The sequence below is a fragment of the Neoarius graeffei genome, chromosome 7 (genome assembly GCF_027579695.1).
Source record: "Neoarius graeffei isolate fNeoGra1 chromosome 7, fNeoGra1.pri, whole genome shotgun sequence".
Taxonomy (NCBI): domain Eukaryota; kingdom Metazoa; phylum Chordata; class Actinopteri; order Siluriformes; family Ariidae; genus Neoarius; species Neoarius graeffei.
The window spans coordinates 27,920,382-27,940,645 of NC_083575.1; the positions used below are offsets into that span (position 1 = coordinate 27,920,382).

A 20,264-nucleotide genomic window follows, 5' to 3' on the forward strand; every position below is an offset into this window, starting at 1 on the left:
GCCAAAGAAAGCTGGGCCTCTTATTACCCACCCATCTTTAATGAGGTAATATTTGAGGACTTGGTCAGCTTTGGGGCCAGGCGTGGCGAAGCAGGTCTCCACAAGTGCAGCAAGACCCTCCACACGCTCACGTGGCTCCACGCCAAAGTACAACGCATCATGTAAGCGCAGCTGAGGAGGATTGTTGTACGGCTCGGAGAACTCCGCGCTCTTAAACAGCTCCAGTGTGAAGGGGAAGATGCCCTCACTGTGTCCTGACAGCTCCAGTGCAGAACTGCGTGCATTGGGAAGGTAACCGTCTGATACGTCATAATGACCTGGGAACTCACACGTTACGGGCAGCAAAAGCTTGCTGGTACGTATAATTAGGTCTTCGCTGCTGGTCGGACTTGACTTTGGCAGTCCGGTGACCAGATTTGTGCTGATAATTTTGTCATCAATTACCTAGGGAGAGACAGAAAAACTTTGTAGCTAGCGATCCAGAGACTCTTGTCAAGGCTGATGGCCAGGATATTTTAGCCTTAAACCTTTGCCTTGATAAGATAATGTCCTCAAATCATCACAGAAAAGATTACAGGAACATGCATTCGTCCATCTTGGTCTCTGGATTTGAACCTGATTTGAAGCCAAAGTGCACAATCATATCAAGATGATTAGAAAGTATTTTGAGTCAAGGCAACAGCTGACCGTCTGGTTCTGTACCAAGTTACAAGTTTGTCCATGTGTGCAACCTCTTAACAAAATGTACTGCAGTTGGTGAATACTTCAGGGAGCTTAGCTGACCTCTACAGTCAGAATTTTAATACTATTCTTCACTCTGCTGCATTATTAACATGGATTGATACAAGTGAAAGCTTGTTTGCACCAATTCGGGGTCTTAGGCAAGTTCCTGTTTGAGCCAAACACCTCCAATGACAAATGAAGATTATTAGTGGTTGTCATATTTCTCCTCACCTTGACCACAGTGCCACAGGTCTTCAGGCTGAAATGAAGGTTGATGTGAGTGCCATTAGAGACTCCACGACATGAGGAATTTGACAAAAAGAGCTCCAGGCCACCCACAAGGTCTTTGGGAACAGACACATCAATAGAGCTGGGATCACACTGCACAGGGACTGGGCAGAAAATAAACACACTATTTTAGCCTCAGTAATCCAAAGGAAATATCTAACTGATTTCCAAGTAAAAGATGTTAAATTCTACGTCAACACTTCCCCCAACTCTAATTCCAGACCCACGGTAACCCAAGCAAATCCTGAACTTAACTCAAATCCTATCACAAACCTAGCCCAACCCTAACCTTCGGCCAACTTCAACACTAGCCCAGCTGTATACCGCACCCAACCATAAGCCTCGTCAAACTCTACCCATAGCCAATTCCTAGCCCTAACTCACTCCCAAACCAACCGTAAGCCTTGGCAGACCCTAAACCCAACAACCCACCCCTTAACTGTAACTCTAGCAAAACCTTAACCCAAGCCCCACCACATTCCCAGATCAACCCTAAACCAACATTAAACTGAGCCCAAGCCCAGATATAATCCCCCCCCACCACCACTGAGAATATGTAATTTAGATATTTAGTTCCCACAGACTATACACATATGCTTAGGAAACCAAATACAAATGAGTGCAGTCTAGCTGACCCTGGCAGCTCCGCTTGTCCTCCCCCAGTGTTAGTCCTCTGGGACAATGACAGTAATACGAGTCATCCTCTGATGAGCAGCCATGGCTACAGCCTCCATTCACGTTGTGGCAACCTGCGATCTCTGGATGCAGCCAAAAAACACCATAAAAGGAACAACATTATCAGCGTGAATTGGTTTGTATTTACTTTTGGCTAAATCTGGCCGAGTCTCACCATTGCAGGTCCGCCCATCGGCATCCAGCACTCGGCCTGGGCCACACTCACACCGCCATGAGCCCTTGGTGTTCACGCATTTTTCAGCACATCCACCATTGCTACTCTCACACTCATTCATGTCTTGTGGGAAACACGAGAGGTTTTTGAGAAAGAAAAAGTGAGGTGATGGGAACACAGTCTTGAGTAAATGACAGCAGGGAGGCTAAAAAAACCTCAATAGTTTACTGTGTGATAGCATGGGGCTGGTAGTTACTGGATATTGAATGGAGATTTAGGAGAAATTAAATACAATGCTTTCAAGTGGATAAGACAGTAATTACACAGTGAAAGGGCTTTTGTAAAATGGTCGTCACCCCCAATTAAATGACACCGTTACATCTATCCAGTCTTTTTTTTTTTTTTAACGTCTGCCCTGTTGTCTCTTAAGCTCTGCTACATTTCAAAAGTGACACAGATGGCCGAAAACCTTCTTCGACGATATTTTTCCACCATCCATCCCTCACTGTCTCTTGGCTCACCAAGACAAGTCTGGGAGTCCAGCCCTAGAACAGTCCCAGCAGGACAATGGCACTCTAGTTGCAGTGGACAGTTTGGACCAGTGCATGCCACTTCATCACAGATGTCGTAGAAATCTACCACACACAGACACACACAGTCCATGCTTATATTGTCAGAAATTAAGCAAAAAATTTAGACATAGCAGGCAAGCAGGAAGACTTACGGCCACAGTACACATGGAAGCATACTGAAGGGCGTGGCAGACGATATACATAGTATCCCCTGGGACAAGCTTTCACATCCACTATCCCACGCCAGTGACAGCAGTCATCGTTGAAGCTTGCACATGTAGGCAACGAGACAATGCCATCGGAGGGCAATGGGTGGGTTCCGTTGAGCCAGATTGGTGCATGAGTGCCACAGTGGTTCTCCTCGATGCAAAAGGTAGGCATGGCATCACCTGCCATACCAGTGAAGCGATACCACTCACCGGCTACATGACGGTCACACAAGGGCACACCAGCCGAGTTGTTGACATGGTAGTCAGTATTCCTCCAAGGCTCATTCAGACTGATGTAGGCTGAGCAGGGATCTGGAACTAGCCGTGGATGAAGGCATGAAAATGGCAGACTATACTGCATTTCAGCCAAAAATGAGCATGCACAGTAAGTGTAAACGCAAAAATATAAACACTAACATGGACCTACAAGTTCCATTCACGCATTTGCTTGGTAATTTGTAGAGTGTGGATCAAATCCAAGTTTGTACATTAATTTTTTTTTTTTCTGAAGCAGTGATCGAATAAACCCATAACTAACCGTCAGGCGGGGAAAATCCATACAGAATTAAAGGAAGAAAATACATGTGCTAACTAAGCACAGGAAAACTGTTGGATAGTCAGTGTGGTGAAAACAATTTGGTTTTGAGAAGCGAGACTCGATAATGTAGAATATTTTCCTATTAGTCAGATTTCAGAGTGTGAATAAGCACTCTCTCAAGATGGTCAGTATCTGGTGCACGTGTTCTGCTGTAAATGACCGAGGAGGTGGACTGAACCAAGTAATACCTACAATAGCCGACAGAGCTCTACTGATGCAGAATTTATGACAATAAAATGGTTTTGGTAAAACAGGACCTTTGACTATTGTCGGACTTCAACTACAGGTATTACGAAAAAAGTCACACAAATAAATCTCTGTGTTGCACTAAGATTAATGAACAGAACCCAGTGTCGGACTTTTTGGTCGGACTGTTCAGCTTAGGTTATTATCAACAGCTTCTTCCAAAGCTGATGCAAAGAAAGGGCTTGCAAATCTTGATTGCCGCATTAAACTTTAGCGATTAAAACCAGCTCAACTCCTGGAGAGTCCACATACAAATCCATTATTATAGTATCTCCCAGTGGAAAGAATAAAGTACTCCTGATCCCTGCACTTCCTTTCCACCACCAAAAGCAATCATATCAGTCGAGTGCAATCTTGTGACGACAAGCAGACTGCAGAGAGGTTTCTCTCTTTAGGATGTTCTGCTAATACGGGAAGTGTTGGAGGCCAAGGATCGGGTCAAGGTGACATGGTGTAAACACACGATTCCTGTACACTGCCAAAATAAATCATTCCAACCCCGTCCTCCCAATTTATTGCCTCATCCAGTATCTTTTTTTTTTTACCCCTTCAACTAATGAATGACAACGCATCCTTGGTTTTGTTTTTTTGTTAGCAAAAATAGTCTCTAGATAAGTGAACCAAGGGCGGCACGGTGGTATAGTGGTTAGCACTGTCGCCTCACAGCAAGAAGGTCCGGGTTCGAGCCCCGTGGCCGGCGAGGGCCTTTCTGTGCGGAGTTTGCATGTTCTCCCCGTGTCCGCGTGGGTTTCCTCCGGGTGCTCCGGTTTCCCCCACAGTCCAAAGACATGCAGGTTAGGTTAACTGGTGACTCTAAATTGAGCGTAGGTGTGAATGTGTGTGTGAATGGTTGTCTGTGTCTATGTGTCAGCCCTGTGATGACCTGGCGACTTGTCCAGGGTGTACCCCGCCTTTCGCCCGTAGTCAGCTGAGATAGGCTCCAGCTCACCTGCGACCCTGTAGAACAGGATAAAGCGGCTAGAGATAATGAGATGAGATAAGTGAACCAAGTTTGGTTGGCAGTATACTAACAAATCATAAAACGCAGTTGAGTCACATGATTTGACGAACAAAGAAAGTAAAAACCTGACTAACGCCAGTGACTTGGATCAAAAAGACTTGATGAAGCCGACGTAAAAAGAGAATCAGCTTGACGTTTGCTTATGCAAATTCATATTTTTGACATTTGTTTATGCAAATTCATAAATTATGAACGGGTATTATTTGGCGAGCAACTCAGTCGCACATGTTTGTATCTCGAAGTCAAGACCAGGGGTGTGAAGCTCATTTAAGTAACATTTAGGCTACATTACACTTCGTCTTATGTCAACAAAACAAAAAAAATTGGTTGAGAAATCAATAACACTTCAATGCGCTCATTTATCAGGATTAGAAAGGGATCTGAAAGGTACATTCTGAATACACAAACTGATTGAACATAATCTGCATCACTTACAAAACATCAAGTTTTCTAAGCGATGCTCTTTTCAAGCTATTCATTGCTAAAAAAGGTAATATTTTTCCGAATTACAGTTTTTACATCTCGGCTTACGTAATCAATCATCCACCCGTGTCGTTTGACATTTTACGGTGTAACAGTGTGGAACTTATTTGGGATTATGTGTCACATTTGTAGCTTGATGGATGAAAAATTACATCTTATTTGCATAGTAACTGAGATTTTGCCCCATAGTGAAATAATGGTGAATAGCTCTTTTTCATATTTTTTGATTCACTTACAGTCAGGGCGGCACGGTGGTGTAGTGGTTAGCGCTGTCGCCTCACAGCAAGAAGGTCCGGGTTCGAGCCCCGTGGCTGGCGAGGGCCTTTCTATGCGGAGTTTGCATGTTCTCCCCGTGTCCGCGTGGGTTTCCTCCGGGTGCTCCGGTTTCCCCCACAGTCCAAAGACATGCAGGTTAGGTTAACTGGTGACTCTAAATTGAGCGTAGGTGTGAATGTGAGTGTGAATGGTTGTCTGTGTCTATGTGTCAGCCCTGTGATGACCTGGAGACTTGTCCAGGGTGTACCCCGCCTTTCGCCCGTAGTCAGCTGGGATAGGATCCTGCTTGCCTGCGACCCTGTAGAACAGGATAAAGCGGCTACAGATAATGAGAATGGGACTTACAGCCCACAACCTGGATTCGAAATTTATTTGGCAGCCAGATTACTGGACCAGTCCCAACCCACAGGCTGTATGTTTGACACCCCTGGTCCAGAAGTTGAGTGACAAGTCTTGAGACTTCTCTCCACTCTGGTATTGCCAATCTACTGCATTTGAAATTAGGCAAATCAGTATCAACACGCTCCCTCATTGCTGTGCACATCTTCAGGCCTATCAAATAACCTTCATAACTTAAAATTAAATTAATTAAAAAAAATGTTGTGGACCAATAGAGAAAATGCCCAAGATATCCATCTTTCAAGTTACAATATGAAACTTCTACATCAAGTATTTAAGAAACATTAAATACATAAAAATTGTGGCACACTTACCTGTGATCTGATCAGTAGCCACAATCTGGAGGGCCAACAGACCCAAGACGACATCCGTCAGCAAAGTCAACAGCATGGTGACTTCTGTCTAACACAAGGTTGCAAATGGGTCTGTTGGAGGATTGTGGGTCTTTAAATCTGGAGCGCCTTATCTCATAAGGGATGGGTCCGTGTCAGAGTTGTGTACTCTGGAGCAGAAGATAGGACATCTGTCTCACCTTGACCTTCAGTCCCGTCCTCCAGCCCCATATACACACACACACACACCTCCGGCCAGTGACAGGATCATCCTTTCATTGTTCCCAAACCAATCAATCCTCCATTGAGCTCATACATAATCCACATCCAGATCCTGGCAGCTGCCCAGAGCTAATCATCGACACTGCAATTTCAATCAGTCCTGGCAGCAAAGACCTGACCAAAGCAAGTTTCACCCATGTATAATTAAAAGAAATACTTCTTTAATCAATCATTAAGAAGCATGAGCTGGAATGCGTCAAAAGACATCGGAGATTACTGCATGTGGTTCAATAAGCCCATGTTCGTTAAGTCTTTGCACCAGTGTTAAAAACCATCAAGATGTAGACACAGGAGAATACTGTACATCCTGCTCGAGCTGTTTGAGGAGCATCAAGTCATGATAAAGAGTATGTTTATACGCATCATGCATCTGAGCTAACGTTTGCGAAGGAGCTGCAAATCTGTGCTGCAAATTCCAGTTTTATTGGGTAGGAAGCAAGACGACAGGAAGGACACAAACAAAGGATGCAGATTTGAGCAGGTCAAGGCTCAGCTGTTCAGTCCTGATGTAAACACGCAAAATCAAGTTGAACCCCAAAACTGGGTTTCAGTGTGGTCGTGGTGTCGGTTTGACTGCTCTCTTCTCACAGGAATTTTGCGACGTATTACAAAGCACCACAGTTGCATCACAGATACACTACCGTTCAAAAGTTTGGGGTCACCCAGACAATTTTGTGTGTTTCCATGAAAAGTCACACTTTTATTTCCCACCATAAGTTGTAAAACGAATAGAAAATATAGTCAAGACATTTTTCTGGCCATTTTGAGCATTTAATCGACCCCACAAATGTGATGCTCCAGAAACTCAATCTGCTCAAAGGAAGGTCAGTTTTATAGCTTCTCTAAAGAGCTCAACTGTTTTCAGCTGTGCTAACATGATTGTACAAGGGTTTTCTAATCATCCATTAGCCTTCTGAGGCAATGAGCAAACACATTGTACCATTAGAACACTGGAGTGAGAGTTGCTGGAAATGGGCCTCTATACACCTATGGAGATATTGCACCAAAAACCAGACGTTTGCAGCTAGAATAGTCATTTACCACATTAGCGATGTATAGAGCGGATTTCTGATTAGTTTAAAGTGATCTTCGTTGAAAAGAACAGTGCTTTTCTTTCAAAAATAAGGACATTTCAAAGTGACCCCAAACTTTTGCACGGTAGTGTATACACATTACATGATTTCAGCTTGTGTTTTCAAGAAAATCATAATTACAAAGAAAGAAAAAAAAAAAGACTCACTTCGAAAATCGGATAAGTATTTATTGATAAGTGAATACATTTCTCTTTTATACACATTTCATAAATGATACAGGGAGTTTACATTTTTATAGTCTTCCAATATCACAGCATCTGATGCCAATGATAAAAACGAACATGAAATGAAGAAAATACATTAAAAGTGAAAAACAACAAGGTCCTGCTTTATATTGATGTATAATTTTTTTTTTTTTTTTTTTACTTTATTTTCTTCAGTGCATGTGGTAAAAATGTAAAATGATGCACTCCTCTGAAAATTCATGGGCTATGGAAAAATGTTGGGCTTATGAAGAGGTATTTGAAAGATATAAATGGAGAGAGAGAGAGAGAGAGAGAGAGAGAGCGAGAGAGAAAAAGAGGAAAAAGTGAAGCGTGGCTGGACGTGGGCTGCCTATCCATCATTCAGGGCAGTCTCAAAGCATATGGAGGGAAATAAAACTGCATTAATCCGACAAACCAGTAATTCTGTAATCTTTGCAGCTTTTTAGGTAATTTTTTTTTTGGATATAATTTCCCTATGTAAACATTACATTCATGCAACACCCGCTTTAGAATAAGATCCATATAATTACACATAGTCTTGTAAAAAATAAAAGGCAAACCAAAAAAAGGCAAACCCTGATAGAGAAAACACACAAAAGTAAAAATGCTCAATGGTGATAAAGACTGAGGCATTGAACCGTGACGATGATTTTGGTATCAGCTTTGCAGGTCGTTCCAGGAAGTGTTTTTCAGACACCGTCCTTGCCCTCCCTCTGCGCGTGCAACAGCATACAAGGATTTATGATTATTGACGCTATGAGGACAAGAGGCCGAGAGGGGCACGGGAAAGGATTGATTCGCTCATATTGATCAGCACCGATACGGTATGGATGGAAATTGGAGTCGTACAAAAACGGTTACGCTGCCAATCAGCCTGTCCTTATTGACGAAGCTGTATAATCGATGATGCGTTCGTACCGTGCCGGCGTTCCAAACTTTGCGTAATGACAGCTGAGAGCAGCGAAACCTCTTCCTCGTGAAATATAGAAGCATTTATCGAGCTACCTGCGATAGCTTCAGTTTTATCATCATGCTCTAGTCTACAGCGGTCTCCTAAACCATTCACCAACACTCGTATGCAGGCTAGTTGCCTCCGCAACAACTCGATTTCAGCTTGTTTATTCAGATGTGGCCTTTCTAGGATTGATACTAGGATTGTGCTTTTCCTTCCTATAAATGTCAAACTTTGCGAGACACGTCCCTTCAGATCAGGGTGACATATTTCCAGACGTGTACGATGTAGGACATTTCGCTGATTGAATAAGTAAGCCATGTATTACATCAGACAGCACTGTTCTGAAGGATTCAGACGGTCCTTTAGCTCACTTCGCCATGTTGAGCCACTGGACATGGGTGCTGTGACTGCCTGGAGGCATGGACTGCATGACAGGAGAAGGTAATAGCTAAGGGGGAGGGGGGGGGATTCTCATTTACAGCACACAAGGCCAACATGCAGCATTCGGCATCGAAATATTACTGCAAGAGAAATGGCGAGGCTTTTAAATATATCTTAATATCAGTATGTCCGAGCAAGCAAGAAAACTCGTTACGTAAACGCTCTTCATTTTTATATATCTTCTGAAACGTGACGTATTCTCTATACATTTTCTGTATAACGATGTACGTGGACACCTTGGCGTATAGCCAAACCGCTTTCTTTTTCGAGATACGAGGCATCTGCAGCACGCCTTGGCTGAATGAAGGATCCATATACAGTACCATAACCCTCTGAAGGTACAGTAATGCGTACAGATTCATCTGAGACACAAATATGAGCCATGACGCGATTCTTACTCAACTTTGAACAGAGCACCATGTCCAGAAGAAATGCATTTACCGTACATCTTCTTGTATATATGAAACAAATTAAAGTGTTTAAAAAAAAAAAAATGTGCGTATCGAAGCAGGCCAATATCCCATTCACAGATTTTACTACTTCAGAATGCTCTAAAGCCTGTTCCTTTAAAGACGCCATGTTCTCGATGAAAGGATGCAAAAGTCACGCGCTACAGCATGCCGAAAAATTGTGCGAGAAACCAACTAAGCCTAGGATCTAATATATTACACGGCTCTACATTCTTGGCATACGCAGGAGCTGTGCAGCTTGATTTTGTCTCTGAATTTTTATTTTTTTTTACACAATCGTATGATACAATAAACAGCCCAGCTATGTCTTGAAGGATGGATGGGTCTGGCTCATAGGGGCTGAGGCTGCGAGACCAGAACGTGGCTGCACAGGGGAATAGGAGCGCCCTGATCAGCATGCTGCACCAGGTGCTGTGAGGCACTGTGGGTAACAGTTTTCTGGCACAGAATCTGTCACTTTTGTAATCCTCTGTTAATCTCCACAGGTTTCAAAGCGAAAGGCGCGTATGTGGACTAATTCACCGTCACCATTCGTAGACTGCATTCGTAATGAAACTGTGTGTGCATGTTAAGCGTGGTAACATTTTTTTTAATATTAATAACAGGAGCTGCACATACCATGACGACAACGGCCTGATCTGGTGTAATGACGTGGAACGCAAATCTTACGCTGACATAAGATGTCAGGTTAAAAAAAAAAAAAAATTCCTCCACCAATATGAAAGAAAAAGGCTAGATCATTTCCTCACTCATCATAACAAATATAATATAATATAATATAATATTATGGCTTTCAAAATAAAAAGTGCCAAAATTGTTTTTGTAGTTTTTCCTTTCTCTTTTTTTTTTTAATTTTTTTTTTTAATTTTTGTAATAATTGAACACACAGTGATGTTTAGCCGGTAGATCTCTGGTCTGCAGCTTGCAACAGGTCTGTACAGGAAGTGACGCTTATCACGTGACCCCTTCTTCTCCTTGTACATACTTAGCAGCAATGTGGTTAAACTCCTGTTATAGCTCTGTAATTTGCACAGCAGAGCATGTCCGTCATGCTAAGGATGCAACTGGAGAGACAGGGAGATGCGGCAGCGGTCCAGAGTCCTGGCCACTAAAGGACAGGAGGGGACAGGGAGACAGAGGACAACTCTGCTCCGCGCAGGGACGTTGGGTCAAAAATAGCTCTCCTGCATCTGATGGTCCCCCAACAACAATGTCCAGGGCTGGAAAAAAAAAAAAAAAGCCCAAAGATCTTTCCTGTGCCAGATATACAACTCCACTGTAAAAAATAGGTCTTTAGAGGTTTTTTATTTTGAAAGTTTGTTTCCGGGGTGCTGAACCACAGAGCATGTGTCTACATGTGCTGTTTGTTCAGCATGTCTGGGAGATATTGTGTCCGTACCCAGAGGTCACTTCCTGTTCGGCATCAGGAGCTTCCTGCAGGCTGCTGCTGTTCTCTCCGTGCTCCTGTAGTGTTAACCAGAGTGCACAGGTCTGCAGGCACAACTAGCAACTTTGCCCTCCAGCACCTCCAGCAGAGGGGCTTCAGGTGTTGTTCTCTTTCGTTTTGGATTTCATTCCATCCCCTCCTCCTCTACTTTGACTCACCATGTTTAAAGCAGGTTTCAAAACCAAATTATAGAACATAAAAACAGCAGTATTTTTTTTTTTTTAAAACTCCATGTCAGAAAGGGGAAAAAAATTGAAAGAGGTGGTAGGGGAACCCCCCCCAAAAAAAAAAAAATGAAAGAAGAGTTGCTGAAAGAGGGAGAGGGAAAAGGGGAAGAGGAAAGGAGAGAGCAGGGAGAAGGAAAGAGGGAAGGAGGAAGGGAGGCTTTCACTTCCTCACATCAATCCTTGCTGGTGGTAATCTGCTGGATAGGGAGATGCAGCTGGAGAGGATCTCTCAGGCGCTTCAGGTCCAACTCGGCCTGAGAGAGAGAGAGAGGATGGAGGAACAGTGAAAGAGAGAGAGAGGATGGAGGAACAGTGAAAGAGAGAGGGAGGATGGAGGAACAGTGAAAGAGAGAGGGAGGATGGAGGAACAGTGAAAGAGAGAGAGAGGATGGAGGAACAGTGAAAGAGAGAGAGAGGATGGAGGAACAGTGAAAGAGAGAGAGAGGATGGAGGAACAGTGAAAGAGAGAGAGAGGATGGAGGAACAGTGAAAAAGAGAGAGAGGATGGAGGAACAGTGAAAGAGAGAGAGGATGGAGGAACAGTGAAAGAGAGAGAGGATGGAGGAACAGTGAAAGAGAGAGAGGATGGAGGAACAGTGAAAGAGAGAGAGGATGGAGGAACAGTGAAAGAGAGAGAGGATGGAGGAACAGTGAAAGAGAGAGAGGATGGAGGAACAGTGAAAGAGAGAGAGGATGGAGGAACAGTGAAAGAGAGAGAGGATGGAGGAACAGTGAAAGAGAGGGAGGATGGAGGAACAGTGAAAGAGAGAGGGAGGATGGAGGAACAGTGAAAGAGAGAGAGAGGATGGAGGAACAGTGAAAGAGAGAGAGAGGATGGAGGAACAGTGAAAGAGAGAGAGGATGGAGGAACAGTGAAAGAGAGAGAGGATGGAGGAACAGTGAAAGAGAGAGAGGATGGAGGAACAGTGAAAGAGAGAGAGAGGATGGAGGAACAGTGAAAGAGAGAGAGGATGGAGGAACAGTGAAAGAGAGAGAGGATGGAGGAACAGTGAAAGAGAGAGAGGATGGAGGAACAGTGAAAGAGAGACAGAGGATGGAGGAACAGTGAAAGAGAGAGAGGATGGAGGAACAGTGAAAGAGAGAGAGGATGGAGGAACAGTGAGAGAGAGGATGGAGGAACAGAGAGAGAGATGATGGAGGAACAGAGAGAGAGAGATGATGGAGGAACAGCGAAAGAGAGAGAGAGAGATGATGGAGGAACAGAGAGAGAGATGATGGAGGAACAGAGAGAGAGAGATGATGGAGGAACAGAGAGAGAGAGATGATGGAGGAACAGAGAGAGAGAGATGATGGAGGAACAGAGAGAGAGAGATGATGGAGGAACAGTGAAAGAGAGATGATGGAGGAACAGAGAGAGAGGGATGATGGAGGAACAGAGAGAGAGGATGGAGGAACAGAGAGAGAGGATGGAGGAACAGTGAAAGAGAGAGAGATGATGGAGGAACAGTGAAAGAGAGAGAGATGATGGAGGAACAGTGAAAGAGAGAGAGAGATGATGGAGGAACAGTGAAAGAGAGAGAGATGATGGAGGAACAGTGAGAGAGATGATGGAGGAACAGTGAGAGAGAGAGAGAGAGAGAGAGAGAGAGGAGAGGAGTCAAGGATGGAGGAATTTGGGAAGGACAAATTCAGGGTCATTCAAGCACAGGAGTGTTTTTTTTTTTATGTGCAGGGATCGTGTGCGCGCGCACGCGCATGTACCTCAGCAATAGCACCCTTCAGTTTGTTGTATTTTTCAACGTCAAAGCGTGTCCTCTTCACTCCCTTGTGGAAGAACAGGAGATACTGTCGGTCTCTGGCATCAGGGTAGATGTACTCCTGTATGTGGGCAAACACAGCATAAGGTCACACAAAACACTGCCCTTTCATTAAGGAAAAACAAGATCAGCTGTGAGCTACTGCTCCCTTACGTATCCCCCCGCTCTCGCTTACATCAGAATGCAAGCGATCGAAGGAACAGGAGACTTATTATGAAGGTTGACTTCAACAAATAAAGAGCAGTGTCTCTCTCCAGGGATCTCAAACAGCATCCTGGTAAACTGTCATTTTGAAATAGCATTTTGCTTCTTGAAATAGCATCAAAATCCACCCTATACGTTTGGTAAATACATTCAGTCAGTAAACAGGAAGTCGATGTGCGACAGACCTGAAAATACGATACACGGCAAAGAACCCCAAGCTGAAGCTCAGTACCAAATATCAAGCAGTTGTGATCTGTAGTTGCTGAGAAAAGTGTTACGGAAATTTTGTAAATCCACCCATCCAGTCAGTCGGTAAACAGGAAGTCGATGTGCGACAGACCTGAATATGGTCTGCACGGTATAGAACCCCAAGCTGAAGCCCGGTACCAAATATCAAGCAGTCGTGATGTGTAGTTGCTGAGAAAAATGTTACGAAAAATCTGTAAATCCATGCTATTTGTTTCGTAAATACATTCAGTAGGTAAACAGGAAGTCGATGTGCGACAGACCTGAATATGGTCTGCACGGTATAGAACCCCAAGCTGAAGCCCGGTACCAAATATCAAGCAGTTGTGATTTGTAGCTGCTGAGAAAAAGGGTGTTTCGGACGGACGGACGGACAGAGGTAAACCAGTATACCCCCCCCCCCTTTCAGAGCGGCGGTATAATAATAAATACAGATATATCAAACATCGATATTCCCCAACTCGACATCAGAGAAGTCTGCCTACACAACATGCCTTCAAGCTCTCGATCGAGAGAGCGAGCAAGCCTACTAAGGGAATGTTAATCACCGCTATATCGTAGGTGAGAACAGGAACTAACTTGTCTTGTAGACGTTCCATGACGATAAGTATAGGCAATCGTATGGGGCCGAGTAAAATTAAGGATCAATTTCACGAGTGATTTCGAAGTTTTGAAATCTTCAAAGGCTTGAAAGCTTCGCGACTCGGGCAATTTTTAAAACTTCGAAATGACGAGTGAAATTGATCCTTAATTTTACGAGGAACCATACGATTACTTGTTTATAATATATAGGGCCAAATTCATACTTTGGAAGCCATCCAAGTTCACAACAACGGTCATTCATGTTTTCTGAACCAATCAGGGCGCGAGACCATCTTGCACGTCTGAATCAGTTTCTAAAGCATTCCTTGTTTTCGCAAATGTCTCGCTTTTCCCTCGAGGACTTTTCGTGATTCTTGAAAAGTAACATCTTTCAGGATCGATCCCGGATATTTCTCTCGTCTCAGATGCCGATCCAATGCTGCATTACTTTAAGAGAGTCTGGTTTGTAGTTTTCTCCATTTTCTTTCCTCACTTCTGCATAAAACTGCGACAGCACCTTGTCTAGCATTCATATGCCGCTAGAGAGTCGTTTATTTGTCTTTCTGCGGCCCATTTCTTACACACGGAAAGCCAAAAATTCGTACTTTTTTTTTGGTATTTTCATTTTCGCTTGCAGCTTTCAATTGGTTGATCATTTCTTCGTCAAATATAGCGAAACGCGGCATTGCTGAGTCAGCAGAGTCGGCCATTTTGTTGACAAAACTTGCTCATTTTTGTAACCGTAACCAAGCAACGAACTAGCTAGTAGCATTTCAGAAATACGGCCTCGTGTTAAGGAAAAAAGCCCTCCCCGATTGACCAATCAGAATTGAGTAATTTGGCCCTATGTAATTATCGACTGTTAAAGGAACAGTCCACCGTACTTCCATAATGAAATATGCTCTTATCTGAATTGAGACGAGCTGCTCCGTACCTGTCCGAGCATTGCGCGACCTCCCAGTCAGTCAGACGCAGTCAGACGCGCTGTCACTCCTGTTAGCAATGTAGCTAGGCTCAGTATGGCCAATGGTATTTTTTGGGGCTGTAGTTAGATGCGACCAAACTCTTCCGCGTTTTTCCTGTTTACATAGGTTTATATGACCAGTGATATGAAACAAGTTCAGTTACACAAATTGAAACGTAGCGATTTTCTATGCTATGGAAAGTCCGCACTATAATGACAGGCGTACTAACACCTTCTGCGCGCTTCGACAGCGCATTGATACCTTCACCTCTCGGAGTTCTGTATCAATGCACTGCCGAAGCGCGCAGAAGGTGTTAGTACGCCTGTCATTATAGTGCGGACTTTCCATAGCATAGAAAATTGCTACGTTTCAATTTGTGTAACTGAACTTGTTTCATATCACTGGTCATATAAACCTATGTAAACAGGAAAAACGTGGAAGAGTTTGGTCGCATCTAACTACAGCCCCAAAAAATACCATTGGCCATGCTGAGCCTAGCTACATTGCTAACAGGAGTGACAGCGCGTCTGACTGACTGGGAGGTCGCGCAAAGCTCGGAGAGGTACGGAACAGCTCGTCTCAATTCAGATAAGAGCATATTTCATTATGGAAGTACGGTGGACTGTTCCTTTAAAAAGCACACGGGTCATTCAGCAATCAATTAAACCTTGTAACTGTTGGAAAATCACTGTTGTATCTAGGTGGACTAAAGCACTCTGCGTGCGCGTTGTGCAATATCACACCCCTCCCGGGGCGCATTACTTTCATATGACAGCAGTCTGTCTGGTGTTATTCCTCACATTACAGGATTCAGAACTGACCGAGTCGTAACCTTTTTCCTTGCTGAACAGGAAATGGCATTTAATTGCTCCCTAATCTGGTAGGAAGCAACAATTTATTCTTGTTGTAGAAGTTGTCTCATAATTCATTTGAAAAGTCGTTCGTCTTAATTTATGGATTTGTTTTTGATTGCTTTCTTCCTGGCCATTAATATGAACGGCAATTCTCATTAAATTTGTTTGTGTAGTTGAATAAATAAGCCGTTTAAACTTGACATCGTAATCCGTATAGAAAAGTGCAGTGACTCCTGCAGGTTATATAACTTCGAGCCAGTTAATGGAAATTTGCACAAACTCAAGACTAGGAGTAGGATACATGGTTTTGCGAGCTACCTGGATTTTCATGAAAATCACGTTTCTTGTGTAAACGCGCCTGTGAGCAAATTCTGAATAAAATCAGGTTGGATCCAGCTTGAGGATTCTAATTCGGATTTAGATCATTCTGCCCAACTTGCACCAGCCAGAAATGGGTAAAAAAAAAAATTGTACACCCCAACAGAAAAGCATAACATCATTCTCTTGGAGTAGTTCACTACCAGTACGAAATGCAAGCTATACCAGTATACCACAACATGGTGCAGCGAACAAGTGAAATATTTTTCAACATGAGAAGATATGAAATTTTAAGACACATCCATAAGGAAAAAAAATGCAAGTTAATCAAAAGAATTTTAATTCTGAACTGGTCTGCCAATTTGACAACGTGCATCAAGTCAGCGGGAAAATACTGGGAGTGACGTCATCGATATCCTCAGGAGGGAAATTATTATACATACAGGCCACTTTTTCCATGGAATAAAAACATGCATTCTATTCCCTTCTAGCAGGTTTACTGATGGCATGCAATACTGTTATCATATCGCTTATCCTCCACGTATTACGCCGCTCTCCCTAATGGAGAATGAGCGTGCAGTATTGTTATAATATAATACTGCATGTTGTCAAGACAACACGACGTCACACATCGGAGCTGATGCGAAGATCCAATGACAAAACTTTTCTGCTGTGCATGCACACAATCATTTCTTTGTCTGCCAGGAAAGAGCAAAGATCCAATGCTAGGTTTAAAGCATACACGCAGAGCCACGGCCTCACTTTTGTTTATAAATGCCTTGAGATCTCAAGAATGGCACAGGAATAGTTTTAAGCGTTAACAAGAAATCTAATCTAGTCATTTTTATGATTAACGAGTGAATGACCTTGACGCCCGTGACGTCACAGCAGGAAGTCTATCGGTCTCATCGCCATTTCCGCTATACTAAAACACAGAGCTGACTGCAACTCCGATCCTCCATTTTGAGCTAATTTATCGCCATGCCACATAGATGTGTTGCTGGCGGGTGCAGCAACACGACAGAAGGTGGATTTACGTTGCATTCATGGCCCAAGAATCTTCAAACTGCAAAGATTTGGACGCGTTTTGCGAGAAGTTCACGGGCACATTGGGCGCCTACGAAGTGGTCTCTCCTCTCCTCTGCACATTTTACTGAAGACTCGTACGAGACCTCTGATCTGTTGAGGAGCGTTGGCTATAAGCCCGTATTGAAAGAGGGTGCAGTACCAACAATTAAAGAAGTACGCTACCCCCAGGTGAAATTGAGTCAGTCCCTGCAGTCCCTGCAGTTGGATGAGTGAGCCAAAGCGTTTTGTAGCCGACCCAGCCATTGCCCTGATCTAGAAACACCCAGGTTAGCTTTAGCTTAGCGTAGTCGCTGTAATCCGGCGTGTCCAGCTAGCATTGTCGTTGCAAAAGTGAATCAAATAACTCAAGATTTTTTATAATTATTTCTCATGACTTGTACATTCACATCGAGTACACATCAATGCAAATTAACACGAAGGGATTTACTAGACCAATTTATATCTGGAACTATTTTCGGCCACAGCACAGGCAAAGCACCGCTGCAGGCGCAAAGACACCACGCAGCACCACAACTTAGTAGTCACGCTGGTGTATTGACGGAAGTTGAGGGTTTTCAGGTGCTGCGTGGTGTCTTTGCGCCTGCAGCGGTGCTTTGCCTGTGCTGTGGCCGAAAATAGTTCCAGATATAAATTGGTCTAGTAAATCCCTTCGTGTTAATTTGCATTGATGTGTACTCGATGTGAATGTACAGGTCATGAGAAATAATTATAAAAAAATCTTGAGTTATTTGATTCACTTTTGCAACGACATGCTAGCTGGACACGCCGGATTACAGCGACTACGCTAAGCTAAAGCTAACCGGGGCGTTTCTAGATCAGGGCAATGGCTGGGTCGGCTACAAAACGCTTTGGCTCACTCATCCAACTCTAGGGACTGCAGGGACTGACTCAATTTCACCTGGGGGTGGCGTACTCCTTTAAAGGAAACTACAAGAAAAGGAAAGTATTTATTTTATTTATTTATTTTTTAAAAGGAAAATGAGTTCAAATGCACAAGTCCTCCCGGAGTAAGCCGAGGGTTGTTGGTAAAACCCGGGACAGGACATATCGCTCGAGCAGTGACCTCCCCGCAGGTGTTGCTAAAACCGGTGACGTCCCGTGTTTTAGTAATTGCCTGAGCCGAGCAGTAATGGCGGACTACACAGTATGGAGAGAATGAGTGGAGCAGCCATCTGATTTCTAAACTGGATATCGCTGCCATCTCACCCTTACATGGAAGAAGCGAATGAACGGAGAACTGAACAAACAACTGAAAGTCAGATTGTTTCAAAACAGTTGGCCACAAGATCGGCCTTCAAGAAGCGAGAACGCAGACGGGAAAGCTCCGACTCTCATTTGGATACAAAACAACAAAAACAGCACGTTGTTTCCCTGCATTTAGATTAATGTATGTAACTTGTATTGCGTGTTTAAGTTACCGGTATAAGATTATTTAATTTGCTTCAGAATGTGATTGTCTCAGTTCATCTGATTATTTAATTAGCCTTTTACGTTTTATCAGTGAAAATGCATGCATGTACATGTATGCTGCATAAGTTATAGCACCCATCCTGTTTTAATGAGAGTCGACCCACAATCAGTGAAGTCAAATCAGTCTTAGTTGAGCAAGTCGGTGACGGTATTTCTTACTTTCACCATAAATTTTTATTTATATGACTTTGGTCTATAGCTGTAAAAGGCTTCGGCCCTAAAACCGGTTATCGCAGTGACGTCACGCACTCAGGGCTGGCTGGCTCAGCGGGGCAGCTCGAATGCCAACTTTGCGGTTGATTTTAACTCTCAAAAATATATATATTTTTTTATTCCCATTTATGCAGCATACAAGAGTCAAGGATGGAGACACTATCCACTCAGAAATTTACTTTAAAATAAAGGTTCTGTGTATCTCCTTTAAGCACTAAATAAATAAACTGAAAACTGAAACTAAAGACGCGCCGAACACCTGAAAGGCTACCAAAACCTCATTATATATTCTTCACACATATTTACAAGAGAAAAACATACCATCGAAAAACTGGAAAAGAGACACGTCAGAGACGTAAAACTTCTGCACTAGTGAGTGACTGACAGTTTGGACACAAACATGGCCGTGAGGTTTGCTTCGTTAAAAGTGGAAGATTAAAAGCGGAAGACATATTTTGAAAGAGAAAGATGTTCTTCACACATATTTACAAGAGAAAAACAGACCAACGGACATCGAAAAACTGGAAAATAGAGCAATAGCGGAAATACTGTCAAAGTTCTACTTGGAGGTGAGGAAACGTGACGGAGGCTTTTACAAGAGGACTTCACTTGTGGACTTCACTCAGCAAAGCCCTTTTGTTTTGAACAACTGCAATGCAACAGTTAACTACGACCAAAAGTAACTCTGAACTTGAACGGTCAGCCTGGATAGAAGTTGGGTTGTTGTTCAGGCTTTTTGGACTTGCATCATTTTTATTGTTAGAACTTTGACTTTGTACAGTACATCGGATTGACAGAATTACATTCGATCAGAATCAGCATTCAATATTAGTAAGTTACCACCTGTTCTTAACTTTTTATAAAATCTATAATTGTTCCATCGAATGTGTACGTATAATAACTGTTGGCTTTTTTCATGGTAGATCAGATATATTCCATTCAGCTGGCATGATATTGAACTCCTCTTCGACTCATTCAATATCATGCTAGCTGAATGGAATATATCTGATATACCACTCAATGCCAGCCAATATTATTTAAATATGTTACCCAGCACTGAGATGTCGTTCGTATGAAAAATAAAAAGTTATTAATACGAGAGGTGGCACGGTGGTGTAGTGGTTAGCGCTGTCGCCTCACAGCAAGAAGGTCCGGGTTCGAGCCCCGTGGCCGGCGAGGGCCTTTCTGTGTGGAGTTTGCATGTTCTCCCCGTGTCCGCATGGGTTTCCTCCGGGTGCTCCGGTTTCCCCCACAGTCCAAAGACATGCAGGTTAGGTTAACTGGTGACTCTAAATTGAGCGTAGGTGTGAATGTGAGTGTGAATGGTTGTCTGTGTCTATGTGTCAGCCCTGTGATGACCTGGCGACTTGTCCAGGGTGTACCCCACCTTTCGCCCGTAGTCAGCTGGGATAGGCTCCAGCTTGCC

At 43.4% G+C, this 20,264-nt stretch overlaps 2 protein-coding genes across 2 annotated transcripts in view; both read right to left on the bottom strand.

Moving 5' to 3' along the window:
* The window catches only part of oit3 (oncoprotein induced transcript 3), a 20,065-nt gene extending 13,118 nt beyond the window's left edge, over positions 1-6,947 (bottom strand). Inside the window, exons 1-7 of the mRNA XM_060925464.1 lie at positions 5,980-6,947; positions 2,586-2,960; positions 2,383-2,496; positions 1,862-1,984; positions 1,647-1,769; positions 955-1,115; positions 32-444 (exon numbers count right to left, since the gene is read on the bottom strand). Coding sequence (XP_060781447.1) covers positions 32-444; positions 955-1,115; positions 1,647-1,769; positions 1,862-1,984; positions 2,383-2,496; positions 2,586-2,960; positions 5,980-6,055 — 1,385 coding nt within the window. The 5' untranslated portion in view covers positions 6,056-6,947. The remainder of the gene's footprint in view (positions 1-31; positions 445-954; positions 1,116-1,646; positions 1,770-1,861; positions 1,985-2,382; positions 2,497-2,585; positions 2,961-5,979) is intronic.
* Positions 6,948-7,842: 895 nt separating this feature from the next.
* mcu (mitochondrial calcium uniporter) overlaps positions 7,843-20,264 on the bottom strand; it is a 192,802-nt gene continuing 180,380 nt past the window's right edge. The window contains exons 8-9 of the mRNA XM_060925463.1: positions 12,842-12,958; positions 7,843-11,373 (exon numbers count right to left, since the gene is read on the bottom strand). Of these exons, the coding sequence (XP_060781446.1) occupies positions 11,293-11,373; positions 12,842-12,958 (198 nt within the window). The 3' untranslated portion in view covers positions 7,843-11,292. The remainder of the gene's footprint in view (positions 11,374-12,841; positions 12,959-20,264) is intronic.